Source organism: Ceratina calcarata, unplaced genomic scaffold, assembly GCF_001652005.2.
Source record: "Ceratina calcarata isolate Rehan_Ccalc_2016 unplaced genomic scaffold, ASM165200v1 scaffold351.2, whole genome shotgun sequence".
In the NCBI taxonomy this organism is placed as follows: domain Eukaryota; kingdom Metazoa; phylum Arthropoda; class Insecta; order Hymenoptera; family Apidae; genus Ceratina; species Ceratina calcarata.
This window is the reverse complement of record NW_017158043.1, coordinates 593,421-620,973: the sequence shown is the minus strand read 5'-3', so window position 1 is coordinate 620,973 and position 27,553 is coordinate 593,421. Positions and strand designations below refer to the sequence as shown.

At 47.1% G+C, this 27,553-nt stretch overlaps 5 protein-coding genes across 18 annotated transcripts in view; 3 read left to right on the top strand and 2 right to left on the bottom strand.

The window, feature by feature from the left end:
• The first annotated feature begins 70 nt into the window (after positions 1 to 70).
• Nup214 (nuclear pore complex protein Nup214) lies at positions 71 to 5,419 on the top strand. Its single transcript, XM_018025224.2, has 5 exons — positions 71 to 197; positions 315 to 608; positions 699 to 4,824; positions 4,907 to 5,090; positions 5,164 to 5,419. The coding sequence occupies exons 1-5, from the start codon at positions 165 to 167 to the stop codon at positions 5,189 to 5,191; spliced, it is 4,665 nt and encodes a 1,554-aa protein (XP_017880713.1). The 5' UTR covers positions 71 to 164; the 3' UTR covers positions 5,192 to 5,419.
• Positions 5,284 to 21,576, bottom strand: IntS4 (integrator complex subunit 4). 2 transcript variants are annotated; one of them, XM_026813852.1, is made up of 7 exons: positions 21,443 to 21,576; positions 8,511 to 9,074; positions 8,016 to 8,434; positions 7,619 to 7,945; positions 7,274 to 7,538; positions 6,747 to 7,209; positions 5,284 to 6,671 (listed from the first exon to the last, which is right to left on the bottom strand). In XM_026813852.1, exons 2-7 carry the CDS (start codon positions 8,559 to 8,561, stop codon positions 5,443 to 5,445), a joined length of 2,754 nt encoding a protein of 917 aa, XP_026669653.1. In that variant the 5' UTR covers positions 8,562 to 9,074; positions 21,443 to 21,576; the 3' UTR covers positions 5,284 to 5,442. The 2 variants fall into 2 exon arrangements, with proteins under 2 accessions (XP_026669653.1, XP_026669654.1); XM_026813853.1 differs by having other exon boundaries at positions 8,511 to 8,635.
• On the top strand, positions 9,428 to 17,252 carry Pdzd8 (PDZ domain containing 8). 2 transcript variants are annotated; one of them, XM_018025233.2, is made up of 9 exons: positions 9,428 to 9,948; positions 10,024 to 10,216; positions 10,273 to 10,535; positions 10,752 to 11,865; positions 11,951 to 12,213; positions 12,298 to 12,501; positions 13,234 to 13,383; positions 14,025 to 14,207; positions 14,279 to 17,252. In XM_018025233.2, exons 1-9 carry the CDS (start codon positions 9,556 to 9,558, stop codon positions 14,474 to 14,476), a joined length of 2,961 nt encoding a protein of 986 aa, XP_017880722.1. In that variant the 5' UTR covers positions 9,428 to 9,555; the 3' UTR covers positions 14,477 to 17,252. The 2 variants fall into 2 exon arrangements, with proteins under 2 accessions (XP_017880722.1, XP_017880723.1); XM_018025234.2 differs by lacking the exon at positions 13,234 to 13,383.
• Positions 18,215 to 24,103, top strand: Sclp (leucine rich repeat containing protein 20 sclp). Of its 2 annotated transcripts, XM_018025292.2 has the most exons (5): positions 18,760 to 18,832; positions 21,935 to 22,082; positions 22,563 to 22,706; positions 22,781 to 22,948; positions 23,036 to 24,103. In XM_018025292.2, the coding sequence occupies exons 2-5, from the start codon at positions 22,019 to 22,021 to the stop codon at positions 23,197 to 23,199; spliced, it is 540 nt and encodes a 179-aa protein (XP_017880781.1). In that variant the 5' UTR covers positions 18,760 to 18,832; positions 21,935 to 22,018; the 3' UTR covers positions 23,200 to 24,103. The 2 variants fall into 2 exon arrangements, with proteins under 2 accessions (XP_017880780.1, XP_017880781.1); XM_018025291.2 differs by lacking the exon at positions 21,935 to 22,082 and having other exon boundaries at positions 18,215 to 18,832.
• The window catches only part of Cip4 (formin-binding protein 1-like Cip4), a 24,882-nt gene continuing 21,084 nt past the window's right edge, over positions 23,756 to 27,553 (bottom strand). For 9 of the 11 annotated variants that reach the window (XM_018025241.2, XM_018025242.2, XM_018025245.2 and 6 more), the window contains 4 exons: positions 27,141 to 27,448; positions 26,864 to 27,055; positions 26,482 to 26,618; positions 23,756 to 26,417 (listed from right to left, as the gene is read on the bottom strand). In XM_018025241.2, coding sequence (XP_017880730.1) covers positions 26,260 to 26,417; positions 26,482 to 26,618; positions 26,864 to 27,055; positions 27,141 to 27,448 — 795 coding nt within the window. In that variant the 3' untranslated portion in view covers positions 23,756 to 26,259. The remainder of the gene's footprint in view (positions 26,418 to 26,481; positions 26,619 to 26,863; positions 27,056 to 27,140; positions 27,449 to 27,553) is intronic. The other 2 variants (XM_018025243.2, XM_018025250.2) reach the window with 2 other exon arrangements.

Sequence of the window (27,553 nt, the reverse complement as noted above, 5' to 3'; positions counted from 1 at the left end):
GTCGCGAAGTTACTACGTTACTAGTATGCGTGTGTAACGCACACTAGGTTCAGAACTGTCTGTTACTTTCGTTGAATTTAAATCTGACCTGGCAAAGCCTCTGGCAAATTGATTTTCTCGGATTTATTTATATGAAGAGAACGACGACGGTAGAATAATTAAATATGAAAACTGCACCTGAACCGAGAGACATCCAGGTATTATGCGTTTCGCCTTATGCTAATGCTGTAACTAAGATTTCAATTCTAGCCTATAACGAAACTGCACTTTAGACGTATTCGCGTGCAACGCATTATTTTATTATTATTTTCCAGGAATTTCAGTTTAAGCAGTCGTACACTTGCCACGTTCTAGATGCATTCGCGTCTGTACCAGCTGCGTGCAGCTTGCTGGCTGCCGACAGGAAAAGGGGACTGTTATACGCGGCTCAGCACAATAAAATAATTGTTTTGAAGCCAGAAGAGAACAAAGATCCCAAATGGAAACTAGAATTAAACGTACCGGTGGCCGTGTCAAAATTAATGCTTAATTGTGACTGTACTTATTTGGCTGTGGCACCATGCGGACCTCTCGTATTAATTTACGACGCTCAGGCACTCGCAAGAAGCGTACGTCATCCAGATTTATACGAATCTTCTTACTCTCATTTGCCGAGCGCTTTAATTCATACGTTGAAACGGAATTAATCTTTCTTTCAGAGCTTGCAATTACTGTATGAAATCAGGATATCTACGTCGGACGCGAACGTGTTCGTGAACGATCTGAGATGGAATCCTACTGTACCAGGAATGCTGTGTACAGTAGCCAGCGATTACACGCTTGGTAGTTTCAAGATAAAAGAGAAGAAAGAGAAAACGATCGAACTGAAAGCTTTGGAGAAGTTCAACGATTTGGATCCTCTGTGCTCGGCATGGAGTCCCAAAGGAAAGCAAATCGTCGTGGGATGTAAGAACGGCAGTTTAGTACAATTCAAACCTGATTTAAAAGTAGCAAGGACGATTCCCGGCCCAAATCCGTACATCGGAGAGATTATTAGTATTCTATGGATCAGCAACTATCAATTTTGCGCTGCTTATCTAGACAAAGAAAAGGGAGTCAACGTTCTTATAATCGACGCTCCCAAAGGTGAAACGACCGGCAGTTTCACTTCGTACGAAGATATTACTTACGGCGTGTCGGAAGGAGGAGCTATTCAATATTATTTCGATCATGTGCCAGAATGGGGCTTAATCATTGCCGCTAGTAGTACCAGTAGCGAGGTAGCTGTACTGGGATCGGCGGACAAGGGCGTTACTTGGCATCAGTGGCAACTGGTGGACAGCGGCAGAGCAGAATTGCCGTTGATCTGTACTACGGAGAGCTATCCAGTAGGTTTGGCCATCGACAAGTCTCCCGTTAACAGACTACCCTGGGGCGCTGATTCTACTTTACCTCACCCGGTCCCTATTCTTCACATTCTTGCCACATCTGGGCAACTGTGTAGCTTTCACATGGTAAACTTGTTCCCGAATTGTCCCCCCATCAATTGCCCGCCTACCGAGATTGTATCACCTCCTTCGCATGCCCAACCGCTAAACGTTCCTCAGGAAACGTCCATGATCATGAACAGATTTGTAACCAGCACCCCGTTACCCGGGCAACCGCAGAATGTTCCCGAGCGAAGGCCCGTGCCGGCAGGAAATATTTTTGATAAATTTCTTCAAGGGAACGACGGGTTCTTCGCTCAGCCGCCGGCCGAAAAGCCAAAGCAGCAGGAACAGAAACTCGAGAGCCTCGGCATGGAGATGAAACTGGAATCGGCGAGAGAGACCCAACCCCAAGAGACCGTGAAACAGGACTTTAAATCGACGCCGATCAAAGACACTGTGCCGCAAGCAATCGTGGAGGAAGAACCGACTGTGGAAGATGACGCTAAATACAATCGGGCGTACATAGAGGAGCATAATTTATTTGAGAAGGAACTGGAAGGGATGCGGAACAGACTGGGACCGCAAACGTGGGAGTGCGGGACGGAAGAGGAATGTCAAAGGCTCGGAGATACCTCCACCGTACATCAGTTTCTGCAAGAATTGAAAGAGATAACTAACAGTTTGTCCAGCGACATCGCGTATTTAAAGGCGCTTCTGTTGCAGTCGTTCGCCTGGGTCGAGGAGACGAAGTCGAAGAACGCTGCATCCAATGACATTACGAGAAGCTGCGGCGATAACAACAAAGTATCCGACTTACAAAAGCTTTATTATTACACTCAGACGCAGCTGACTCAAGCTAGCCGAACGCTAGATTTGAACTGGTCGAATCAGAAGTCTCAAGAAATATTACGGATGAAAATTCCTCATTTAGAGTTCATCTATCAGAATCTTATATTGCACAGTAAAATAATTCAAGAGGAGCGAAGCAAATTGGAGCACTTTAAGAAACAGTGGAAAGCCATCAGCCGTAACAACAGTATCTTCGGTTTGAATCGTTCGTTTTCAAATATAAGCATCGCACCGAACAAATCTTCGACTGTTCTCCCGAGAAACGCTGGGATCATAGAAGCACGCTGCAAAACGATCGCATTGAAGACTTTGAGCTTTACTGACAAGAAACGGAACAAATTGAGAGAGCATTTATCCGCTTCTACTCCTCAAGTTGTCAAGCCCGTCAATCCGTCGTCCGTTCACGATCGTTTGGAGAAGACGTTGACCTCGTTAGATCTGCGCACTACCACTGTACCCGTCGTTACTAAAAATAAGGGTCAACCCGTTCCGAAGCAAACTACGATTGCTAAAGAGCAGCCTACTGAAAAACCGAAGCAGCAAAGCCCATTGGCTTCCTTGAACAGCATTGTTGCGAGAATCGGTGCCAGCGAAACCACCGGCGTCCTGTCGCAGAATAAACCTCAAACTAAACAACCCAGCTTTAACATCAGTTTCCCGCCGGTATCCGGAAATAAACCTGTACAATCGGACAACAAACAATCGAGTGTACAAGCAGCTACCACAACGTCTCAGACCGTAAAACCGAAACAAGACATTGTTCCATTTAATCAAGTCAGCGGTCTATCGACCAGCTCGGTGAAATCTTTCCCTAGAGTCGAGAATGTCACGTTCGGTGCACCGGTGCAAAAGCCTGCGGAAGTTACTACTCCGAAGCCTGTACTAAAAGACTCTACCATGAAGACCGGAAAGGAAACTCCTTCGAGTACCGATTTCAAAGTAGAAAACAATGTGTTCGGTACGATCAGTTCGTTGAAAGACGCATTGTCGTCGGAGAACACGTCGGAGAAAGTGCGAACAAGCGCTGGTTTAAACTTTGGAATGGCTATACCTCCAACGACGACCAAAAGCGATGCGATGTCCACGTTCAGTTTCGCCAGTCCTACTACCAATGTCGCGCCAGCGAAGAGCAATCCACAAAGTACATTCGTCGCGCCTCAGACGACTAGCGCGCAGACATTTTCCTTCGCTTCGAAGCTTCCGGTCACCGCTACCGCGTTTAACTTAAAAATGACACCGTCGACGACATCGGCTCCACAGACGCAGGCGTCTCCGTTAAATTTAGGGGGATTGTTATCCGGACTTCAAACACCCAATCAAGAATCTCCTGTGTCCAGCGGTAGCGGTCTCAGCCCTAACTACAAACCAACGTTCGGACAACCCGGTTTTCAAATGTTGTTAGGACAAACGACGAGTATCAACCAAATTTCCATCTCAAAAGTAAGCGAACCTCCTCCCAAGGAGACGATGACGACTACTCCTTCGATCACCATCGAGAAAGTAGCAGTCACCAAACCAAAGACTGCTAGCATTCCGACGAGCCCTGTGCAAACCTCGGCCACGTCTATTCCTCCCGTTCCTCTATTCGGCGGTCAAACGAATGCGTCGAACATTTCTGTATTCGGAGGAATGTCGAGTTCTCTTCCGACCACGTCGACGTTTACCGTTACTACCACTACGCCTGCCGTTCAACCGACGACCACTTCGTCCGTGTCCCTGTTCAGCAGCTTCGGTACCACGTCAGTGTCGAGTCCAAACGCGAATACTTCGCTGACCACGGGTCCCGGCACGGTGTCACCTTTCCAAGCTTCGTTATCGAAGCCAACCTTCGGCGAAGCTGTGAGCGCATCTGCGGCAAGCTCCGTGAACACCACCACCGCCACGGCTTCGTCCACCCTTACCTTCGGCAGTATCGCGGCAGCCTCGGTTTCCCCAGTGTTCGGGAAGCCGGCTTCTCCTATGAACACTCAGTTCCAAAACGCAACGACAGTATCCACGACAGCTAACGCGTTTGGCAAAGTCACCAGTCCTACCCCTACGTTCAAGCCTTTCGGAAGTCCATCGCAGACCGGTTCTATATTCGGTCAGATGCCACCGACTTCGAGTACCGGCGCGATCTTCAGCGGAAACAATAATACCAGCTCGATCTTCGGCGGAAATGCTCAGCCGACTGCTGCGAATTCCATCTTCGGAGGAAATGTTAATACGATGAGCACGTTCGGATCGCCGCAAAAGTCTATGTTTGACAGCAACGCGCAGAAATCCGATTCGATATTCGGCTCGCCGTCGAACGCCGGAGGTACGTCTTTCTTCGGCGGTGCGGCGAATAACGTGGCCTCGGGATTGTCTCCGACCGGGTCTTCGTCCGTGTTTGGCGGTGCTGCGATCAACGCCTCGCCGATCGGCGTTGAGCAGCCCGCGATGGGGCAACAAACGGGGTTCGGGCAAGCGTCTGGATTCGGTGAAAAGCCGATATTCGGATCGGCGCCGACGTTCGGCGCTCAGAAGCCGGTATTCGGTGGAGGTTTCGGAGCAACCGCGTTCGCAGCGAGCCCTGCGCCTCCAGGTAATCCATCTGTGGGCTGCGGAGATCTCCGCTTCTTATTTCGTATTCCTTTCACACATTTAATTATCTATTGGTATTTCAGCATTCGGAAATCCACCAACGCTGGGAGGAACGCCGGCACCGATCGACAACAACATGTCGAAAGTCTTCGGGAGTGTGCCTGGTAGTAATACGTTCGAATCTTTAGCGAGTCAACCTGACGGGCTCAGCTTCAGTAGTCTGGCACAAAAGACTGCAGAAACGCAAAAGTCTCCAGTATTCAACAGGTAAGCCGAACATCGAATTTGTCATTTCCAAACTAAGAACTCGAAATGAACGCGTTTTTCTTCCGTTTTACAGTAGCAGCTCTTTCTCCGCCTGGCGGTAATCGACGGACATCTGTAGATACACTGAAACCGCGTTATTTTTATACGAAAATAGAAAATAGAAGGGAAGATTATCTGTCTGTGTCCTTGTCAATCCGTTTAGACCGTGTATTCGTAGTTACTTTTTATGAAGTAGATCGAACGTCATCGATTATAATTGTATCATACATGGACAGAGCGATTTAGCAACGGTTTGACTTTACTCTACAATAAAAGAAATCTTTACAAAATTGTGTCGCGTAAAAAAGTAAATTCAGATTCCCCTCTTTATAGGCTTTGGCGCGATCGACACTTTAGTCGGTTTACAGAGATCTATCACGCAGGGATCGTCAAGGGGTGAATGCGTACACATGGACGAGGAGGCTGAAACGAGGAGCGCGAGAGATATCTCTACGTTACAAGCCTCCATCCAGACTTGATGCGAGAGTAAAACGGTAGTTTTCAGCCTGTAGTCATTCTGCTCCGCGTTCTGTACACGTAGATCCGACTGTCGTGGTAACAGTAACTGTATCTGTTGATCAGGATGCCTCAGTTTGATCCGCAGTATGCTCGGATCGCGTAAATTCAGTATCTTCGCTGTCAACGGAATTCCTAGTAGAAGGCCGCCAGTGAACTTCAACGCGGCATCCGCGTCGCCTCTGGGTTCCTCAACGACGGCCTTACAGAAACGTGTAGACACCGACGGTCGTGGGAGGCGTTCTTCTCCCTGCGTCGCCGGCGTTAAAAGCAACGGCAACAGCATCCGCGTCAAAGATCCTGGTTTCACGTCGGGCAAAGTCGGAATCTGAAGTACGAGAGCTCTCGAGAAAGCCGGGAGCTTCGACGTGTCTTGAGGCAGAGAATCGGCCTCGGAGAGGAATTGACGAGCGAGCGGAAGAGCACTCCTTCCCGTTACGCTTCTGGTCACTCGAATCAGTTCCACCGCTAACGCCCTCAACCATACGTCGTTCGCCAGCGTGATCTCGTTTTCGCCCAGCCCGCTGAACAATCGTTGCAACTTTTGGGTGTTCTTAAGCAACACCGAAACGTTGGTCGACGTGTTCGGTAATGGGCTGGTCGATACCGAGTTCGTCGACGAAATCGCGGATTCGTTCAACACGGATTTCAAAAGTAGCAGACACTTTATGTAAAGGACGGTGAAACGCGCAGCTCCTTCCATGCGATGATCCATCTCTGCTAACCGATCGAGATCAACAGCCGCGGCTTCTAAGAGCTGCGTATATACCCTGCCGCTAGGCCTCGCGTTCTCGACGCCCGTCACCACCTTCTCCAGGAATTCCTCACCGCGTTCGGCACCCTCGCTTGCTTTGTCTTCCTTCCCGAAATCAGGTCCGCTGCTTATGGTCGGTCGCAATCGAGGAACCAAATGCGGCATCGTGTCTCGTAGGTAATGATAATGCTTCGACGCATGCTCCGTGAAAAGAGCGTGCATGCTTGGACAATGCAATGCGGCGTTGAATATCAAGACCAACACGCTTGCGTCTATAATTCGTAGCTAAGGAAAGAAAGACGGCATTTGCACCGTGTATTTCGAGAAGCGAATTGCCAAAAGGATACACGAAGGTTCGTCGACGTCCGGCTCCGGTGTGTCGAAGAAAGGGTGTCGACCGAGAAGTTGCGGTACCAGAGGTAATGTCAAGTACGGATGCGAGGCTCCCAAAGCTGCCAAACAACTCCTGATGCTCTCCCTGTCTTCCGGGTATCGACTCAAGTTGTCGAGCAACCGGTTCACGCACATCAGAAGACAATTCCTCGTAGCTAATCGACTGGCAGCTAGAGTAGCGTGCAGACCTTCTCGCACCTCACCCGAGAAATCCTCCAGAGCACCCAGAATCGTTTCCAGCTGATCTTCGCGAAGCGTAACGATCGCCGACATCTTCCGTAACGACTCGATCGCTCTTAAACGAACGTCTTGTATCTCGTCGTTGAACATGTCGACCATAAATTCCAATGAGATCCTGGCTATGTTCGGCTGCTCCAAGGACAACGTGCAGAGAGCTTCGACCGCTGCTGTTCTCACCTGTGCCCATCGTTTGTTCACGTTAAACTCTTCGAGATACAAACAGAACATCGATTTACGATACCTCTAAAAACTCGTCTTCCAAGCCGTGGATAAACGCGCCACAGGATCCGCTCTTCTCCTCGACTTCCGGCCTGTCTGTTTCTACCACTTTCTGTTTTTTGTCCAACGCTTGTTCTATGTATCGTTGCGACACGCTCTCCATCGTTCCTAAGAGAGACATCGCGGAGGCCCTGACTCTGGGCGACAGATCGCCCATGAAGCTACAAATCTGGGAAAACGCGCAATCTATCATACGTATATCTTCCCCGTCCGGCCCGACGATGATGCTGAAGAAAACGATGAACGACAAACATGATCCGACGATAAACACTGGTAAAAGATTCATACATTCATGAGGTTTGCTCACTTTTCGGGATACTCTCTGCCCAAGAGCCATATTAATCTGAGCACAGCTCTGCGAACTATCTCGTAGTCGTCTCTGAGCGCGGCACAGGCTTCCCCGAAGAAATTTGCAGGCAGCCTGCAGCCTCTGTAGGAGTGGAGCTCGGCCATCGTCTCAAACGCTTGGGCACGCACTCTAGGATCTTGAGAACGCGCGTAATTGCTGACGAGTGCCAAAGTGTCGTCGGTGGTGTTCGCGGTCAAGTATCTGCCGACGATAGAGAGACATCGCGTTTGCACCCCGTGCCAAGTGTCTGGTAAATGCTCGCGAGCAATTTTCAACACGAGCGTCCTAAAATTTTATGAAACGACCTTCTCTCGTATCGTCGGAACGTGTAGACCACGGGGCATGTGTAACGTACCTGTTGTAGTCCCCTAGTTTCAACAGAGTCGCTAAACCCTGACTTTTGACTCTGTGCGACTCCTCGTTCTTAAGAAGTTCAGCTGTTTCATTCACGATCCTCGTCTTCTCCGCCGAATCGTTCGTCACCTCTCCTAGTTCTGTAAATATCCATAGTATCTTGGCACGCACGGCTGCTTCCGTCTCTATGCTGAATCTTTCCGACAGTTTCTTCACTACGGAAGGGACGTCTTCCGGAGAGATGTATGCTATCGTGTCAGAAATGCGAACGAGGATCTGCAGAGCATCGTTTCCACACTTACATTTCTCGAGGCATTCTATATAAGCTAACGCTGAACTTCCCTCAGTGCCGTTCTTACCACCTGAACTAGATACGAGGCGTAATGTTCTTAACCTTTTTAACGGCGGTTCGTTTACGACCTATGGAATGCATAAGCATTAGAAAAGAAAAGATCACGAAGGGAGAAACGAAGGAATCAACGACGGGAGTAATTACCTGACTCTGATTAAACTCTGCTAGAACTCGTTTCTTCATTAAAGCTGCCATTCTAATCAGTTACAATATTTGTACGGAGCTTCGTTGGTATTCTCATTGGTTATACTTCCGGACATCTCTCAGTACTTGGAAAACACGGAACGTAAGAATTCAGAATTGATCCGTATAACAAAAAACGTAGAACGTTTCCTTCGAGGACAATTACATTCATATAGATCGAAGCGATCAAGTATCTAATAGAACTGTACGCGAAGTATATTCTACTATTACCTGACATCAGCTGATGCGACGTGTTCTGACTGACTTCTAACTCTAACCATATGGGCACAGTATTACGTGGGTGTCCAATATATGATAATCCAATAATAATATTTCGTTACGCGTTTATAGTTGCAACTGGTTGCAATAAAGAAGAGCTTTAGAAACGTCGATGAAATTATGCCAGATTGACAGCGGAAGGAACTGTCAAAATAATGCTTGGTCTGGCAGTAACATGGCTGCTGGAGATCAATAGAAAATTGTCATGATACGCTTTGCCCGTGATCATCGGCGTTGTTCTATTTTCTAAAAGATGCATAACACAAACGTTTTTTAAATCGTGACATCGCCTATCTATATTTCTCGTGGAAATGTTATGATTGATCGGGAAGCAGAATGACAGGCGGTGAAAGTGTTCCGAATAACTGTTGACCCGTAAAAGAGAGGGTGATTCACGACGACAATGTAATACAACCGTTAGGAAACCAAGATTTTTATTATGATCATTCGAAAACCACAGATGTTACAGGAGTTCCTAACTAGTTTTGCACGAACATCGACGACGTGTTCCCAGTAAAACATATTAGTTGAACAAGTTTTTAACGCATTACAATATTTTTACACGATCGTTGCTTCGTACACGAAGCCCTACGAAAGACTGCCTGCTGTCGCTGTTTCTACAAGTCTCTCTCGATATTTCTCGATCTCGATCGGTACCGACAGTATTTCAGGATCAGTCACGATCCAGCGGATCGTGTTTCGAGTTCTGGACAGACAGAATTTTAATATGAACATCTATGAATTCATCTGTGTGTCTGTGATCACGTTCGTGACCGGTATAATATGTACACTCGCGCTGGAGTTTTATTTGTTGAAAAAGTATTTGGAGTCCGGACCTTTGGCCAGTCCGACGAAGAGAACTCTTCATCATGGCAAGGCCCGATTACCTAGCGAACTGCTGGAAAGAATTCAAGATGAGAGGCCGAGCTCCTCCAATTTAGCGCGTCAGGGTATGTGCCAAGGGAACGAGAACCTGGCGATTAATTTAACGTTGCAATTTCTGTTCAACGAACTTAGAAATGCAGAGAGAGTGCGCGTTTGGTTGTACAGAAAGTTGAACAACGAGTTCAAAGAATTATTGACTCAATCTACCACTGCCAAACTATTGGACAGTGTTCAGGTAAAATCCGAACGATCATCCGGCGCTTCCTGTTGATCGCCGAACCGATCACAGTTTTAACGTACTTGTTTTCAGTTGAGAGACTTGAACCTGGGCACGCAGTTCCCTACGATAAAGGGTTTAGAAGTAGCAGACTCGAAGATAGACGCGGACACAGGTCTACTGGAATCGTTGGACCTGTCTCTAGACCTGCATTACTCTGGAAATTTTCAGTTGTCCATAGACGTGAAAATGCTACTCGGAAAGACTGCTTACATGGCGTTGCAAGGTAGACAGAACCGGACGACGCGACACGAATTGATTTTAATTCATGTAACTTTACAGTGAAACGTATTAGTGGAAGAGCCAGGCTACAGTTCACCCGCGTTCCATACACACACTGGTCGTTAAGTTTTTATTCGGATCCTATACTGGAATTGGAGGTGCAGTCCCAATTTCAAGGCCGTCAATTACAACCGCAGATCATCTCTCTGATCACAGGACAGATTCGGCGGGCTGTCCGCAGGAAACACACTCTACCTCGTTATAAATTGCGTTACAAACCATTCTTCCGCAGACTGAACGACGAAGCTGTAGATCTGTCCGAAGTAAGATACAGAAGTTTCGACAAGTTCTAGCTTTACGTAAAACAGAGCGTTCGTGGTATCGACATGGTAAATAGAATTTGGAAATAAATTTACTTCGTCGTTTCATCGTTGCGACGTGCACGTGGCTCTTCACACATCGTGTCCGTCGTTACATTGTTTACACGTTCAGTTCTATAGAATCGTCGATCTATTCACAAGTATTTAACGTTTGCTCAGGTCGCCAATATACAGTTGACGTCCGGCTATTTGGAAGTATCGCTGGTGGAAGTGAGCAGACTGAATCTTGGACTTAACATGCTCAACGCAGAGGACAGATCGCAGATCGAGATATACTGCACGATAAGCGTAGATTCAACGCCTTGGGTGTATCTCACTCAGTACACAGGAGTTTCTTACATGGTGTTGGACGTGATCATCAGCAAAGTCAGTTCCCAACAGCTCGGCGTAGTGTTCAAGCAAGAATTCGTGCCAGAGATAGGTCATGTCTGCGTGCTGGTCGAGACTATAATAGCCGGGAGTCCCGCGGCGATAGCCGAGATGAAGAAGGGGGACGTTCTAGTAGCCGTGGACGGTAAAAAGGTGTCTAACATGAATCAGGTAGCGAAATTTGTAAAAAGTGCTGTGCAGAGACGTTTTATCATACGGGTCGAAAGGAAGTATTCGAAGGCGGACTTGGACAAGCAAATTAGCACGAAATCGGAGAGCGAAAAGCTGTCGGCGGAGAGAGGCGTGGACAGGAAGACGTTGAAATCCGACGTTGGATCGAGTAAAGGAGACACGCCAAACACCGAGGACGGGAAGATCAAGTTCGAGAGCCAGATGAAGCTCGAGAGCCAGGCCAAGTTCGAGAGCCAGATCAAGTTCTCGGACTTGAAGGATTCTGAAAATGAAATTGCCGACAAGCTGGAGACCGGTTCGAAACTGTTCAGGAGACGAAAAAGCAGTGCGCACACCGACGATACTGCTCAAACGCCGGACACCACGCCTTCCAGAAGAATTTCAACTACTTCGAGTCAGTCGATAACGTTCGGTAGCTCGCAGTTCTGTTTCAACGACGACAGCTACGTGACGAACGTGTCGGACTTGTATTATACCACGAAAGAGAAGGAGTACGCGTCTCTGATCATTTTCGAAGAGACCAGAATCTTTCACATCGATTCGGAGCATCAGTACTTAAACATAGGAGTGTGGGGTCGCGTGAGGGGAGGAGAAATTCCTGCGAAATTACTAGGTTACATAAACGTTCCCATAAAGCTGATCCTGGCACAGTGTTACACTTCCACGACCAGTCACTATCTCAAATGTCATGCTCTGTTACCACCCGACAGCGGTACGTACCGTTTCTATCGAATACAGTTTCTCGTACTTTCGTTTTTCGCTCGGTCTATATCGATCCTACGTTTTCTGCTTTAAAGCTTCTTTAGCGATAGTCCATCCAAAATTACAAGGCTATTCAGGATTCGATCCGACGCTTTGTTACGGTGACATTTTATTGTCTTACGTGTGGGAGTCTAATTACCCGAGTCGTCACATGGCCGGTGACTCAGGGAAGAAGGAGAACACGGAAACCGCTAAAATACCGCCGGCCTCGAGCGAGGAGATCAACGAGAAAAAAATGCACGATTTCATTAGAACTCATTTTCATAGAGCCACGCATTGCGACTTCTGCTCGAAGAAGGTCCGGTCCCTCTCAGCGAATTGCTGCTCTTTCACCGCGTACCGCGTGCTACTCGTAATCACAATTTATACGTCTACTTCGCAGATCTGGCTGAAGGATGCGGTGCAGTGTAGAGACTGCGGGATGGTGTGTCACAAGAAATGCGAGGTCCGATGTCAAGCGTCGGGAACGTGCGGGGCCGAGAGTATAGCGGCGATGGCGTTAGAAGCTGACGAAATAGAGCCTACTACTCTTGTCGGGGAATCGGGCCCAGAGATATCGTTAACCAGTTGCGAAGAAAACGTGCAGGTACTCAAGACGTAGTAAAAGTTTTTACCAAACGAAAATGGATATTGCCAACTTGCCGAGATCTCTAAATTTCCTCGCAGCATTTCTATCAGCAATGATCGATGCTGTAGTTGACAATTGGTTCGTTCGTTTCTTTCTCCCCGTTAGAGAATCCGACGTAAACTAACGTTCCTTCAAGTTCGCCACGTGTGTAACACACGTAGATATGTGTTTAACTTATACTTTGAGAACGAATTGTGAACTAATTTTAAAAGGTGGCACCTTACTATTCGATTCCCGTGAAAATGACTTTTCGAGAAAGGAATACTACCATTTATGCACGTCTACGTTTTAACACGTGTAGTCACGTCCGATTGTACAGTACGCAGTCAATGATAATTGCAGTTTCCCCGTGCAATTGTGTGAACTTGAAACGTACTTGTACGTAACGTCGAAACAATTGTTAAGTGTGATTCACTCTATTGTTGGCAATAAAAATGATCATTTGCATAATAGGGAGGTGAAGGTTTTTTGTAGGTTTGCACCTTGACCTTGCTTCTAATGTTCAGTATTCGAGTATTCCGACTCGACGACATCGTAACCGAATAGACGATTTGCTTTTTGTCTTGACCGAGCCCACTGAAAGCTTCTCTCGATATCTGCCCCCTCCTTACGTTTCTACTTTATCAATTCTTACGATCGGACAGAAGTAGGACGATTAATAAAACTGATATCCGTTGGTCGATTGATCAGGGTGCGACTATGATGGCCATGAAGGCTAGTATAGCTAACACTCTGTTGGGCCTGAAGAAGGCTGGAAGTACCAGTTGCTTGGCCCCACCAGCTTCCGGTACCGGCCTGGCGTCTAGAAGTCTTCCCCCAAGTCCCTGTGCATCCCGCAAGGTAGAATTTACTAACACAAATTTGTTCAGTTGGAACGGAGAAGGATCATACTGATTAGAAAATTGCTTCCTCCGCAATGGTTGCGTCTATTTGTTGCGACGTTCCTTTTGAAAATGTTCCGTCGACGGAGATCGGATCAAGTCGAGAATTTAGGCCTTCTCTGCTCTATTCCTCTTCTTCCTCCTTTTCATTATAACAAACAAAAAAAAAAAAAACACGCTTACGATCGCTGGGACGTTGATCGCAACTCTAAAGTTTTCGATCACTCGATGTCCGCTTCGCGTTTACTTCTTCGCGCAATGTTATACAACTGTTCACAAGCTTTCTCTATTACTCTATTCTCTGTCGCACGACGTTCTATCTGCTCATGGCACTAATCGTTGTTTGGAGCAACAAACAGCGCGGATGCACCACCGTTCAAGTCGCCACGCTTGTTACATGTATGACGCGTCGCTGTGTAACTACAATCTCTCATAGTGCATAAACCGGTGCTTTGGTTGCGTTGTTTTCTTTAGATTTTTAACTATCGAACCAACCGAGGTAGGTGCATCTTATTCGCTTAGTGGCAACGCTTAACGACCGAACATTAAACGAAAGATGTCGTGTGCCAACGAATCTGATCGAATTATTGAAACATTTAGAACTCGTTGGTCGGAGGCTTGGGCATAAGCTCCGATCTGTTGGAGGGTGCCGAGCCTAGCGTGGCTGCACCTCTGCTTGCCGGAGAGTTGGACGACGGTCTTATGTCCAGGGCTAAAGACACCGGCAAGTTTTTGTACAAACACTTGGAGCCAGAGGAACGCGTCGAGAAGATCAACGAGATGGTGAGACTCGAACCTCGTTACGTACAACTATTAACTGTGCAGCGATCGTTTGATCGATTCGTTTTCTACAGATAGGAAAACTGAAGACTGCGCTCGACGCGGAAACTACCTCGAGACTAGGGATGTCACAGAGCGGAGACAGTGTCAAGCTGACCGCCCAAAGCGATCTACGGGTGCAAGCGCTCAGTGTCTTACTTTTACATTACTGCGCCGGTTTGCAACACGCGCAAGAGGCGTTGGACCGATCTCGGAGCAGCGAGGAGTCTTAATCGACTAAATGCTTGTTTCTCTCTGTTCTCTAATCTCTGTTACCAAGTCGTGTCGATGGTCGAACTCCGACCGACCAATTTCTCGAACGATCTCATTCGGAGATCTGCCTCTGTACGTATCGCGCGCATATATCAATGCAGGTACAAGTTTTCTCTTTAGATCGTCCGGTGTATACAACGTCGCGTTAATAGAACTCGAGGATGCTCGCGAATGTAATCGTGATACCTCGATAGATTTTACCGGGAAACACCAAATATCAAGACTCGTATTTACAAACTATTTATGCTCTGGTAGAGAAGAGTACAACGTATACCAGATGCGTTTACGCTTACGGTATTTTCAACCGCTTAGACAAGTAGTATCGCTGTAAGGCGTTTTAGGGTAACGAAAGAGAGATTGACAATTTATCTGGAAATCAACGAACAGTTAGGCGTTTGATTTGGTAGACTCGTGAAACGGATATTACACTCTTCGATGTCGATATTAGACACGTTCGACACAGCATTTTCCTTCCTTCTTTTTTACTCGAACCACGTTTTAGCGATCGTTATGGTCGAATTACGACGAATTAATTGTCCAACCGGTTTGTCGAATTCGTCGACGCGTATATTACTTATGCACGATCGCGACGAGCGACGTGAGTGTACGATACTCAAATTCCATCCATGTAACACCAACGTCGACGTATCGATGTGCGTTTCGCGACTTTAAGACGTCACGATTCGTCGTTGACATGTAGAGTGGACGTAAGACAGCAGAGCGAACAATACAGATTGTTAAACGAATGTTCACCGATGATCGAAGACACAAGCGGACATGAAGTTAATAAAATGTTCGTTAGAACGTGTAAGATACTCCGTTGCACTCGTGTCTTCAGTTTTATACTCGTGACAACGGCGCAGGCGGAAGCAATGTTTCGCGAACGATTCATTATTTTCCGACGAGATATACGCACATGCGTCCCCGTTCGAACCGCGCTCGTATTCTCGGTAAACATGAAAATACACGAAAAATGGAGACGCAGTAACCGGGCGCACAAAGAATCGGCGCCGGAGCCAAACGTTTCGTAGGGCCAACGTTCGACCCGAGGGACAACGATGGAAAAAATAGCCGGCGAGACGAAATTTTCCGCGGACCGCGCGCATATGTCATCTCGTGTTTTCGGCCGCGAATCGCACATCAACGAACTTGGCGCGATTCTTTCGCGCGTTGCCGGAAAGTTTGTTGCGTCGATTATTCGTGGAACGCGACGTTTCTTTCTGTCGCGGGTTGCCAGATCACGTTTGGCTCAAATTTAGATATTCTCGGATCACCGGATATACGATTGCGCATCGATTTTGGAAACGCAAAGTCATCCGGTTATACCGGAGGCGATGACGCTCGCGGGTAGACAAAAATTGTCGCGCGTTCCACGTGACGGCCGCGAGGATCGTCCTTCGGCGCTCGTGGTAGACCGTTTGGCGACTGGAGAACCGCGAACATCTTTCTAGTACCCTACTGGATACGCGCAGTTCCGCGCGTGTCAGAGTAGTGTCAGAGTAGTGTAAGAGATAGAGAAAGCGAAAAGAGAGAAGACGGGTACACGTGCGGCTTTCATCCATCGCAAGAGAGTCGATGCGTCGAGAGAAGAAGAGAAGTCATGGGGGATTTTGGCCCGCGAATCTATTCTCGTCTGTAAAATGCACGCGCAGTATCCACTGGCCGCGTGCCAAACGTACCGAGGAATGGTACAAACATTTCATCCCTGTTGGGCACTCTGCGATGAATGGAGAGCCGTGGAGAGCAAAGTCCTCGGTCCAGAGAAAGTAGCAGCGTGCTCGATTAATTCGGAGTAGCCGCATAACGATAGCTCAGTCCGTCGCTAGAGACGAGATTCGTATTTATTTTCCTGCGCGAAGTCGTTTGATCGAAGGAAAGTATCGAGCGCGTCGAGACCGTCCTCCTCAGAACGGAAGTTTCTCTCGAGAAAGAGGCTCGGAGCGAAGCCGGTGCGTGCGGAACGTTTTATTGCCGAGCGGAGCTCGCGCGTGGCATTTTGATCGCGACGCTCCTGATGCATCGTGCTGTTTTCGAAGGAATACGAAGAAAACGACTGGAAAAGTTCACCGGCAATGTCTGGACGGGCAATAACGACCGTTTCGCGATGGCGCAGTAGGCATCGTGCCGAACGAACGGTTCGTCGTATTTTCGACCTCGGTTTTATACGATACTTTTAGCGAATATGCAATTCGCGAACAGACGGGCGAACAAAGACCGTCGGCAACGGACCGGAAACGAGCGAAATCACGAACCATGTTCGAAAAGAACGTTTTTCGTTCGAGCCTCACTTCCTAGTCCTTACGCGTGTTGCACCGACGGACGCACGTTTATGTAACGACGCGATCAAACATATACGTACATGCATTTATGTGCATCGTTCACGCGTCACCCATGTATTCGGCAATAGAAAACATGTCGTTTCGTCGGATAGGTCAAAATACGTCGAAAGATTGAAATTACGTTAAACGGACCAGAGCCATTTGGATCCCCTCGCCCGATCTTCATAGACGATGATAAATCGTCGATCTTACGCCTGCTGATATCACGGATTTTACCGTCAGTAAACTGAGAAACTTTAACTGAGTCAGTATGGTTTCTCTTGTTAACGAAACGAAATGGACCAGTGGTGAATTAATGATTCACGAGTTCCGGGACTAAAACGAACATGGGGCCCATTTAAGGGCAGTCAAAAATTATCATTTTGTGAATATAAATAAAAACTATGCTTTTATTGGACGTTGGAGCCCGGGGCTACAGCCCCTGCTAGTACCTAGCTTAATCCGCCCCTGAGACGGACCTACGGCGTACATTCTGTTCTACTCGACGAGTACATGGGTGATCAAACGTCACCTGTACAAGCCTTCCAACGCGGGACAAACGATTTTTCAAAACGACAGAATTCGAAACGACGTTTCGTACGCGTCAAGTTAACAACTGCGTGAAATCCGCGGTCTATCGATCAGCAATTTCACGATTCTTACGTATCGTAGAATCGAACGTTAGGCAGGAAGCTCGGTAGTGAGTCACGTAAACGTGCCGTCACTTTCCAAAGTTACACGCACGTGCCTCCTTCCTAGTGCAGCCGCAATCGAACGAGGTTCGATCTGGATAAACACGCGATCAGACGAGTCATTCCGTTCTGCCAGAGCTTACGCACCAGTTCTTACGCTCGGAACGGGCCTCTTCCTGGTCCCATCGCACGCGCAACTTCTGTGTCTCGCAGTCTCGCGCGTAAAGACCTTCGAGTGGCTGCGTCTATCTGCCTATTTCTGAAACCGGCTCAATGCCGCGCGTTCAACGCGATTCGACTATTAAAGAATCGCAACGCGGAAAAGCCGCGAACCGAAAGATCTCCCTATCCGCTCGTCCTTTCCTCGTTGAAACAACAATGACGGTCAGAAAATTGAACACCGGACAAATTCGCGACAGACGGATTCGACGCATTCACAGAAACACTGATATCATTTTTTAAATTGAGCGATCGATCAACGATTTCATGACGATTCGAATCCTAAAGACAGAAAGCGCGCGTTCATGGAACTGATCCGTGCTGATCGAACGTGGACGAGTCGCGGGCCGAATGCACCTGTGCACGTAGGTGCACCGGCTCCTGCAGTTGTTTTGAAACAAAGACGGAGAGAGGGAGAGGGAGAGAGAGTCGAAACAAAGTAGTCAGCTGATTCGAGATGCATCTCTGGTGGGAGACGTCGCAACGAGAGCTTAAATAGCACCGCGTGCAGTTCTGTAGTTCAGTGGCAGGCAGCGTCGACTGAAACGCAATCGTTACGATACCATCGCCGTCTTCTCCGAGAGTTGTTCCACTGCGGGAAACGCAGAAAATCGCGCGAATCTCGCGACTTTGTGAAAGATCGAGGACGCAACGATCTGGTTCGAACCGCGATCGCTCGCTCGATGTTCCGAAACCCGACCCCTTCGTTTCTCTGAACACGAGCACGGAGATTCGTCGGTCTCACCAGGAAACGTTTGGCCGAGGAGTGCGTCGAAGGACATGACGAGTTCTTGATGTGACAGAGTCCGTACTTCGAAGCAGAGCGCGTTACAGCGCGTACTTGGTTGCCGCTCAACATTTTGGGAGTTCGGTGAAGAGTACGAAATTCGTATCTTTCTTCTTCCGCGCGACGAGCAATAGGAAACGAAGATGAGACCACCCGCGTACAATGGGGACGAGATGCAACAAATCTCTCAGGAGCAAGGCGAGAGGAACGTGGCCATGGCTGTTTGCGTGCAGTTGGCGGGCCGGGCGATAATCAGGGTAGTTTCCCGGTGCGAAGAGGCGCAGGACAATTGCAATTTGGGTAGGTGAAACCCGTCGCCGAGAGATCGACTACCGATTACCCGTTCGTTCTTCCACCGTCCTCGACGACAACGTCGAAGTTCGAAGACACGGTTAAAATTAACCATTAGTCATTGTCGATTTTATAACGAAACCTGGCGAGCATTTTAATTTGCCAGAGAACGAACAGATAAAAATCGCACCGAAAAATAACGCGAAATATTTTCTACTAGCAACGCTCGATTCCGTAAACCAGATAGAATCACTCAGCGAAACGTAATTGTTTCCTCAGCGTTTTATACTTTCTACGATACGATATCTTTCCGCGTTCAAGTGTATTATACTTTCCCCCGGGTTGAGAATTTTATTCGAACGTTCTTCACATACGCGCACCGTTTTCACGTTTCACGGATTTACATAGATCCGCGTTCTTTATACTTTCTGCGCGTTCAATCGTTCTATAAATGTATCCAAACCCGCAGTATGACGACTGCGTTCGTAGAAAACTCGATGCCAGGGACATTTAGTAGAATAATTGGTGGAACGGGTAAATCGTGAGCCTCGTACGAGCCTAATAGACATCGGTTGTTCGCTGCTCGTAACGCGTGGCCCGACCCCCTACCGGTATAATTCACTCGCGGCGGTGGATGCGCTGCTCGACATAATTTCACGGATCTTTATCGCGTACGAGCATCGAAAATTGCTAACGAGTGCGAAATTGTGAAATCGACTTAAAACTCTCGCGTAACTCCCCGCGGCTAACAGAAGGGATTTTATGGTCCTATCGACGTCGTCAGATATTCATGAAAAGTTACTGTCACATTGATCTCCGCGGGACTCGGACACGAGATTCGCGGTCTGACGACTATTTCGTCGACGTCGAAAGTCGACGAACGCGTCTCGTTTAGCGACCTTAGGATTCGTACGGCCGAAGGGCCAATAAAATTGGCAACTCGATAGATGTTTCTGGCCGGCCTCGATTCGACCGAGCCGACTCGACTAAATCGAGCACGCCGCCTGTCATCGCTGCGTTTTACAACGGGAAAAACGATCCTTACGAAATTCCAGTTATCTCGCAGTTAATCGAGTTTCGTTCGAGTCCTGCTTCGAAATTTACTCTCGGATCACCGCGTAGATCGCGAGACTAGTTTCCTCGTTCAAGCTGGAAGAAAGAACGGGTCTCGCAGTCCTCGCCTTATCCGCACACCCGGACAAATTCGAGGCCTTCCTCCTCAATGTCGTTTCTTCCAACTTCGGCTTCTCCAACTTCGACAGCGTATTTTTATACGAAGCGTTCACGCGTCACACGCAGCCCATACTTTCCGCGTGTGCAATTTGTTTGTAAATACATCGAATCCGCGTTCAACTTCGACTTTTTCTCGGAATCTTCCCAATGACTCTGACCGTTTTTTACTTCGCGTCGCGAGCACCGCGTTCACCGGGCAGTCAAATGCAAACGGCAGATTTCTAATCGGTAACCAGCGAAAGTCTCGAAGCGGAGAAAACGAGAGCGAGAGGCACTCGCTAGCTACTAGACTAGACGCCTGCACCCGTGCTCCTCTACACGTATAACGAATAGATTACAGATTTTATACATTTGTGGAAGAATACGACGCGCAAGTACACAGTTTCATGACAGCGGCGTGATCGGTGGCACGCGTTTACTAAAGAGCCACACGTAACAGGTGGCAGTACGCGGCGCAGTCGAGGCTCGCGCATTAGCTCGAATGAAAAGTGAAATGCTCAATGTTTTAGCATAGATAATTGGTTGGATAAACATAACATTGCACAACTCCCGTATCCGGTCTTTGTTCCTCAGGCTCTCGCATCGTTGCGAGCACTCATTTTTCGTGAAGGATCATTGTTTTTACGTAAGGGTTCGTACAACGTTAACAGCACGCGGGCACAAAGCGAAAATTTTACGGTCCGCGCGGGACGAATGTTTGTTTGAATGTTCGCAGTCGAATTATTATACGACGTAACGCGTCGACGGTGAGTCATCGGTGCATCGATGGAAAAGATCTTTTGCACGTTTTGGTGGCATCTGCGTGCGCGAAAGGTCGATCTCGGAATAGTGATCTGCTACCGAGCCTTGACAAAATAAACGCGCGCGCTCGGAATGCCGCGCGAGGTACGTCTCTTTTCTTCCTGATCCTTCCTCATCCACATGTACTCGAGACAGGGTGCCGGGCGAACTATCCATGAAACTATTTTGAATTCGTATGATAAATGCAGTTGAGAGAAAGAATTTTCGATCTTCGTTCGGGAACAAGGGATCATTTGTTATTTCGTGAGAAACACGAACAGTGCTACGTTTTCACAGGGCTACGGGTTAACATGCTGCGCAGAAACGCACGAATCCAGGTGTCAATACGTACAGGAGCGAAACCTTACCGTTCTTTACCGTTCGTTACCAAAGCCGTTCACCGGGTTACAGCGAAGAGCTATCAATGTCGATACGAACAATAAAGCTATTCGCTAGTTTATTCGGTTGACAATATCACGATACGATTCAGATTCAATGCATAATGTAATAAAACTAGCGAAACGATGGGTGAGGTAAAAGAACGTAGGATAGTGTCGGTAGTTACTTACGGTCGTAATTTGTCAGAATATTAAGGCAACCACTTACCTGGCAAAGGAAGAAGTCACAGCGAATAACTTACTGTTGTTGGAGGCTTTCCTTCGGGGATTCGAATCAGTCGCTGTTAGTCACGAACGGACACTTTTAAAGAAAAACGGTTACACGAACGTTGATTCACTGGAATTTAGAGGGAATCACGAGGAAGATGGCGGGTCGCGCATGCGCAGGAAAGATGGCAGCGGAAACGCGTAGCGCGGTATTCGATGTATGTACGAACGAGTAGCATCTACTTTCGCCCTGTCACAATATTTGTAAACTGCATGATCCATTCCTCAAGATTCGAGCTAAGATCGAATAAAATGGGCGGATCGTTGAGAGAAGCGACGATCGAAAGTAGAACAATGCATCGAACGCGTCGAAATTATTCGCCTAAGCGTAGTTTTACGAAAGTAGTGCGTTTCCAAAAGTATAACGAGTGTCAAGGCCATCGAAGCTAGTGCCGTTTATTTCTGAATTCCGTCGAAAATAAATGTTTCGCAGTTACTTAGGTGCGGTGGCGAAACTTCGTGGTCGAACATTTGTCGCGTACTAGTCGGATTTAGTGAACGTGTGTACCCGAGGAAGATGGCGAACGCCGTCACGCGGGTGGTGTTACGCTGCGAAGACGCGCAAGAAACTAACGATCTAGGTAAATTAATTTTCGTGAACTACCCGAAAAGTAATTTCGTCGAGCCGTACAAGTCTTCATTTTCGTTCAAATTTACGTCTGCTTCGTTTCGATCTACCGTTACTGACGTGATTACTTTAATTTAGTTCGTGACCTAGTTTCCGTGGCTGCTGCATCGCGGGTTTTACAAATGAGTGTACACGTTCTTTGGTTCTCTTGCGTTTCCGTTAGAATTTTCCAATTTTAATCGAAGTCGATGTACAGTAATCTCGAGATCCGGAATCGGTACTTAGAAAATGTCGTCGCGAAACACTGACCTACTTCCACAGCTGATCCGTCAAGAACACAGTACCTTCGAGCCCCGGTTGTAACGATCACTGTGACACGTGTACTACTTATTTTTAACGTCGCTCACGTTTTACACACGGCAGCGTGTCGTAATGTTACTTCGATGCAGAGTTCGACACGCCTTGTCAAATTGATCGTGTAACGTTCTTGCAGACCTGTCAGGGTGTCAATTGATGCAGGTACCTGACGCGGTCTATCATTTGATGCGGCACACAGAACTAAAGAGATGTAACCTGTCAGGAAACGTGATAACTAAAATTCCACCGAAATTTGCCGTTAAGTTCTCATTGATCACTGGTGAGTCAACAGATATATTTTTCTCGTCCAAGTTGTCACGTAGGTAAAAAATTCGAGCGTGTGATCGTTTTCAGAACTGAACTTGAGTCACAATCAGATGAGCAAGCTACCGGAAGAACTGGCCGAATTGCAAGCCTTGGAGAGGTTGGACATTTCTCACAACACTTTCATCGCCTTACCACCTGTTGCGTGTCGGATACCGCAACTCAAACGGCTCCTTGCCAACAACAATTCGATCATTGGTAAGCATTGCCCGTCAGCGTTGCACAAGATACGATCGGACGGTCCAGCCATCGGTATCACGATCTCGATGCTTTCGTTCTGTTTAGACGTGGATGTCGAAAGACTTAGGCACGCACCCGCGTTGGAATTCATCGATCTTCAAGCCAATCCCCTAACGGCCAGGATACACGACCTCCTCGGCACTCTGACTCGGATTAAAATCGAACTCACGCCGAGGCAAGTCGAAGAGTGGGACGATCTCACTGTTTGAGGTGCGCTCGTGGTAAACGAGAGCCTGTCCAACGCGGACGTATAGTTTGCTTCCATTATCATTGACTGAGATTGTGTTCGGAGACTCGCAACAAGAGCGGGTACTGCGTACAGTGACAAAAAGAGCATCCGACTGACTGACATCAGGTAGCTGGCGATAAGCGTGAGTGACGAAAAAATCATCGGAGGACGGAACTTCTCTCGCTCGACGTTCCTCTCTATCGTACTTAAGGACAAACTCGCTGAGTACCTGGAACCTTTTTTCATTGATCTCGTGAAAACTGATCAATTCGTCACTTTTATTCTCATTTCGTACCGTGTGAATTTTTCTTTTCTCTTTTTTTTCTATTAGAATTTACTCACTCGCTGCTCGCACGTTTGCCCGTGCGATTGCTGTGATCCATGTTACGCGTAACATTTGCGAGCTGCCGATTCAATTTACTATCGTATTTTTACTAACTCCGAATGAGTACCCCGTACGTTTAAGACGATATATTCTATTATTTTTTATGCGTGGACTTGACATGTTGCGTAAAATGAAATTGTACGACTGCCAATCGACTGTTGCTGACGATTTTCGCCATGATCAAACGTGTATTTTGGTTTTACAGAACATCGAAACGAAACTAAACGAAATTAAATGTATAAATCAGGTATACCGACTATGATACGTAAGAAGAATTCACGATTTTTATTACCTCGGCTTTGAATGGCGTCGTGTCGTGGGCTGTAAAAATTTTTGCAGCCACGATTCTACTTAATTTATATAAACGTTGTATATTATGTATCGACTGTAACATAGCTTTGCGTATCTGCACAACAGGTATCAGAACTTATTTTACTCTGTATTTTCTGATCTAGTCAATTGTCCGCGAAAAAGTTACAATACACTTAAATGAAACACATTTTACTCGTTCGTTTCCTCGAACTTCCTCTCCTTTCGACGAATGGAAAGAACGCCGGGATAAAGCACGCTCGACCACGTAGTATTAGTTTAGTAGCTATATTTCTTCGATATTAATAATAATAATAATGATAATAATAATAATGATAATAATAATAATAATTAAACGTATAATGAGTCACGGAGTTAATTATCTACAATACTTGTTCATTGATATAAAATCACAAAATATACATAGAATGGACGCAGTTTAATATTAAGAATTAAGGTAGACATACGGATCTCGATTCTTTTCCTTCCTTCGTCCCTGTCTCTAAACTTATCTAACCATTCTCTCTTCTCACTTTCACAAAGTGATACAGCCTATCAAACGATCAGCGTTCGAGCGAAAAGTACGTGTCGCGTAAAAATACTGTCGTCTGCACACTCGCGAATCCTGTAAAATTCCTCACTGCATCTTCCCGCGGCCAAAGATAAATTAAGAAGACGAAGAGACAGAACTCTTGCGAAATCGTAGCGAAACTTATGACGAAACATCGCGAGAGGGATTTAAGAAAATTACAGCGACCGACCTAGCAACACGCTGCGACGAACCAGAGGGACGACCGATCTTTAACTCGCGCATCTTACACGTACATATATACCGAAGCTACGTTTTAATGAATGATTATAGTTTCATATATATATATATATATACATATACATATACATATACAAATACATTTTTGATACGCAGGCATATATACCGCTACACGTTCTCGATACATCGCACTCGAATCTAGGACGAATCTAGGCTTCTGTAACAGCGAAGCTGACAGTTCTTCCAAAGATGCCGAAACGTAAGGCGTTCTCTTTCCTCAAATAAAAAATATAAAAACGAAAATATAATAAAAAGACTTTTCTGCCGTCATTTCGGACACGTAACTACAATGGAAACAAATCGATCGCTTCGCAGGGTACGCTTCGAACCTGGCACTCACGCATCCAGTTACTATTCAATTCGTTCTGCCCCTCCCATACCCCTTGCATCGTATGTACACAAACATATATTGTCCTAACTAAACTCGCATTCAGACGATGTCGGAAACGAAACTTGGCCGATCAATTTCGCCGAATCTACTTGCTGTACAGAGCACCACCTAATCACCTATTCTTCGTTCGATGAAAGAAAAATGAGACGACATCGTCGACCGATGAACCCTACGCGGTGATGATTGAAGAGAAATGACTCATAAATAATTGTAAAGTAGCGACGTCACCGGCCTATCATCGGCAAAAGTAAGAAACGGACGTCGATATACTATAAACCAACGAACGATGATGTGTCCTCCCCATTTTTCGTAACACACGTTTAAGTAAAACGAAGATCACTATATGTACATGTACAAAGCTGATCGGTTTCTTGAACTTCGGCAGAGATAGCACGAATCCGTTCGTGAGTTGCCTTCTTTACAACCGAGTCGATGAAAAAAAAAGTAATCGAGCTTTTCCATCTGTGATGGAGCACACGTTGCGCATTGTACAATACGCGACAAAAACATTTACTTTCAACGAAATTGCGAATTGCCCGGTTTGCGCACGTTCACATAGCCGTCCGACTGATCAGGGTGCTTTCGCCGTTTCGCTTAGAAAAATGTGCTATACCTCGCAGACGTCAAAAGGTCGTGTCAAAGGACCGCTCTTGAAACAGTTTGGATGTAATATCGTCCTAAGCAATTGTACGATTTTAACATCCTACGTAGCGTTAAGTGTATTGAACTTCTCGACCGCTCTTTTTGTATACAATAAACTGTCATCTTAGAAGATGATTCCCCTTTGTTCCTGCTCGTTCGTTGACACGATTGGTGAAAGGAGGGAAGTGTGCTGGGTGTAATTGCGACCGAGTCTCCGACGAATCACGAAATTCTCCCAGAACTCGTTGACACGCATCGATTTCCATTAATTGAAATCGTTCACTGCGCGTCAGTTAGGCCCACGATTCGACCGAGACAGATTAGGAAATCTGATGCCGTTGAGCCAACGCACGACCCTCGAACGTCCAATAATATCGTGAATCATTACCTTCGATAGTTCGATGTACCGCATCGAACTGACAACACGAACAACCAAAACTTGCCAACATCGCAATTTTGCTTGTCAACGTCCTAGGAGAAGTGGCTAAGTATTATAAAGATGACACTCTATGTACGACGTAGGTACGAAGCCCTCGATCGGTTGGGAAATACGACGGACCCGCGTCCACCCGTCTCCTTGATCCAGCTCAATCATGTACAATTCTTCTCCGTCGTACATCGGTATAGAACCTTCGCTGGTCGCTGAAAACGAATATTTCATTTATAAATCACCGATCGAAGTCACACGCATCAACAAATGACGCACCATCGAAAGGGTAGAGAGCCCTGCATGTCCCCAACGGTGGTTGAGCGTCTACTTCGTCGACGTAGAACTCTTCTCCCCCGCTGCCAGGAAGAGACGTCCTCGATTCCCCAATACCAGATTCCGGGCTATTCGTGGAACTGTGCATCAGTACCGTAAAGCGAAAAGCGTGTCTAATTGGTCTAGTTAAAAATTCTGATCTATGCACGTATCGTAAGAACGACTCTTTCATTCACTCGACTCTTTCGTTTGATAGAAAAGTTAAATCTTTCTCTCTCTCTCTCTCTCTCTCTCTCTGTTAGATCCCGATACACTTGTAACTGTGTCTGTGGTGTCGTGTAAATATCGTTGAGTTCTGAGATGCGTGTAGCTCGTCGAAACTCACCCGTGGGTCGGCTGCGGCGTACCCGGAGCGCTTTTCTTGTGCGTCGGTTGACTCGCGTTCGTATTGCTCACGCTCGAGTCGGAGGCCGATCTCGACAGGCTCTCCTCGCCTCCCGAATGACTGGATCTCCTCGAACTGAGCGGTCGCGTCGCGGACCCGTTGCTGGTCGGTTTTCGCGGCGCTTGACTGGGACTGAAATTTTGTCAAACGGACGATTTGGTACCACGAGGTGAACATTGCCGACGTATCAGCTGCGACGTATTTCGTGCAAGGTCACCTGGACAGACTGACGCCGGCGCGCATGGCATCTTCGAGGTAACCTTGGAACTTTGCCAGTTCGGCGCCGAGTTTATCCAGCTTGTTGCTCGATTGATTCAATTGCCCTTCTATGCTCATCGGATCTCCCAACGCCGGATTCTGCTCGTACACGCCCTTCATCTTCATCAGACCGTCTCTCGCCGCGGTCTCCTGTTGGATCTTCGCCTGGATCTCGTCCAGCCTCTGTTGCAGCCTCTTCTTCCGTTGATTAGGTGGCAGATCGCTGCAGTCCTCCTTCGCGCCGTCCCCGTATCCAGGCATATTGTTCTACGAACATTCCGTTTTGAGTATCCAAGTTGAGTACACGCGAGTCTCGCTAGAACGTTTAATGGAGTACGATGGGAAAGAAAACAGAAAGAAGCAAATGTTTAT

What these genes read in the sequence shown, in the direction of transcription:
- IntS4 (XM_026813852.1), bottom strand. Translation starts at nt 8,561, where the DNA reads ATGGCAGCTTTAATGAAGAAACGAGTTCTAGCAGAGTTTAATCAGAGT. An exon ending in CAGAGTTTAATCAGAGTCAG is followed by an intron (nt 8,435 to 8,510) that starts GTAATTACTCCC and finishes TGCATTCCATAG; the next exon opens with GTCGTAAACGAACCGCCGTT. An exon ending in AAACTAGGGGACTACAACAG is followed by an intron (nt 7,946 to 8,015) that starts GTACGTTACACA and finishes ATAAAATTTTAG; the next exon opens with GACGCTCGTGTTGAAAATTG.
- Nup214 (XM_018025224.2), top strand. Translation starts at nt 165, where the DNA reads ATGAAAACTGCACCTGAACCGAGAGACATCCAG. An exon ending in CTCAGGCACTCGCAAGAAGC is followed by an intron (nt 609 to 698) that starts GTACGTCATCCA and finishes TCTTTCTTTCAG; the next exon opens with AGCTTGCAATTACTGTATGA. An exon ending in AAGTCTCCAGTATTCAACAG is followed by an intron (nt 5,091 to 5,163) that starts GTAAGCCGAACA and finishes TCCGTTTTACAG; the next exon opens with TAGCAGCTCTTTCTCCGCCT.
- Sclp (XM_018025291.2), top strand. Translation starts at nt 18,676, where the DNA reads ATGAGACCACCCGCGTACAATGGGGACGAGATGCAACAAATCTCTCAG. An exon ending in GCAGGACAATTGCAATTTGG is followed by an intron (nt 18,833 to 22,562) that starts GTAGGTGAAACC and finishes ACGTTCTTGCAG; the next exon opens with ACCTGTCAGGGTGTCAATTG. An exon ending in TAAGTTCTCATTGATCACTG is followed by an intron (nt 22,707 to 22,780) that starts GTGAGTCAACAG and finishes GATCGTTTTCAG; the next exon opens with AACTGAACTTGAGTCACAAT.
- Pdzd8 (XM_018025233.2), top strand. Translation starts at nt 9,556, where the DNA reads ATGAACATCTATGAATTCATCTGTGTGTCTGTGATCACGTTCGTGACC. An exon ending in AACTATTGGACAGTGTTCAG is followed by an intron (nt 9,949 to 10,023) that starts GTAAAATCCGAA and finishes ACTTGTTTTCAG; the next exon opens with TTGAGAGACTTGAACCTGGG. An exon ending in GTTGCGAAGAAAACGTGCAG is followed by an intron (nt 12,502 to 13,233) that starts GTACTCAAGACG and finishes TCGATTGATCAG; the next exon opens with GGTGCGACTATGATGGCCAT.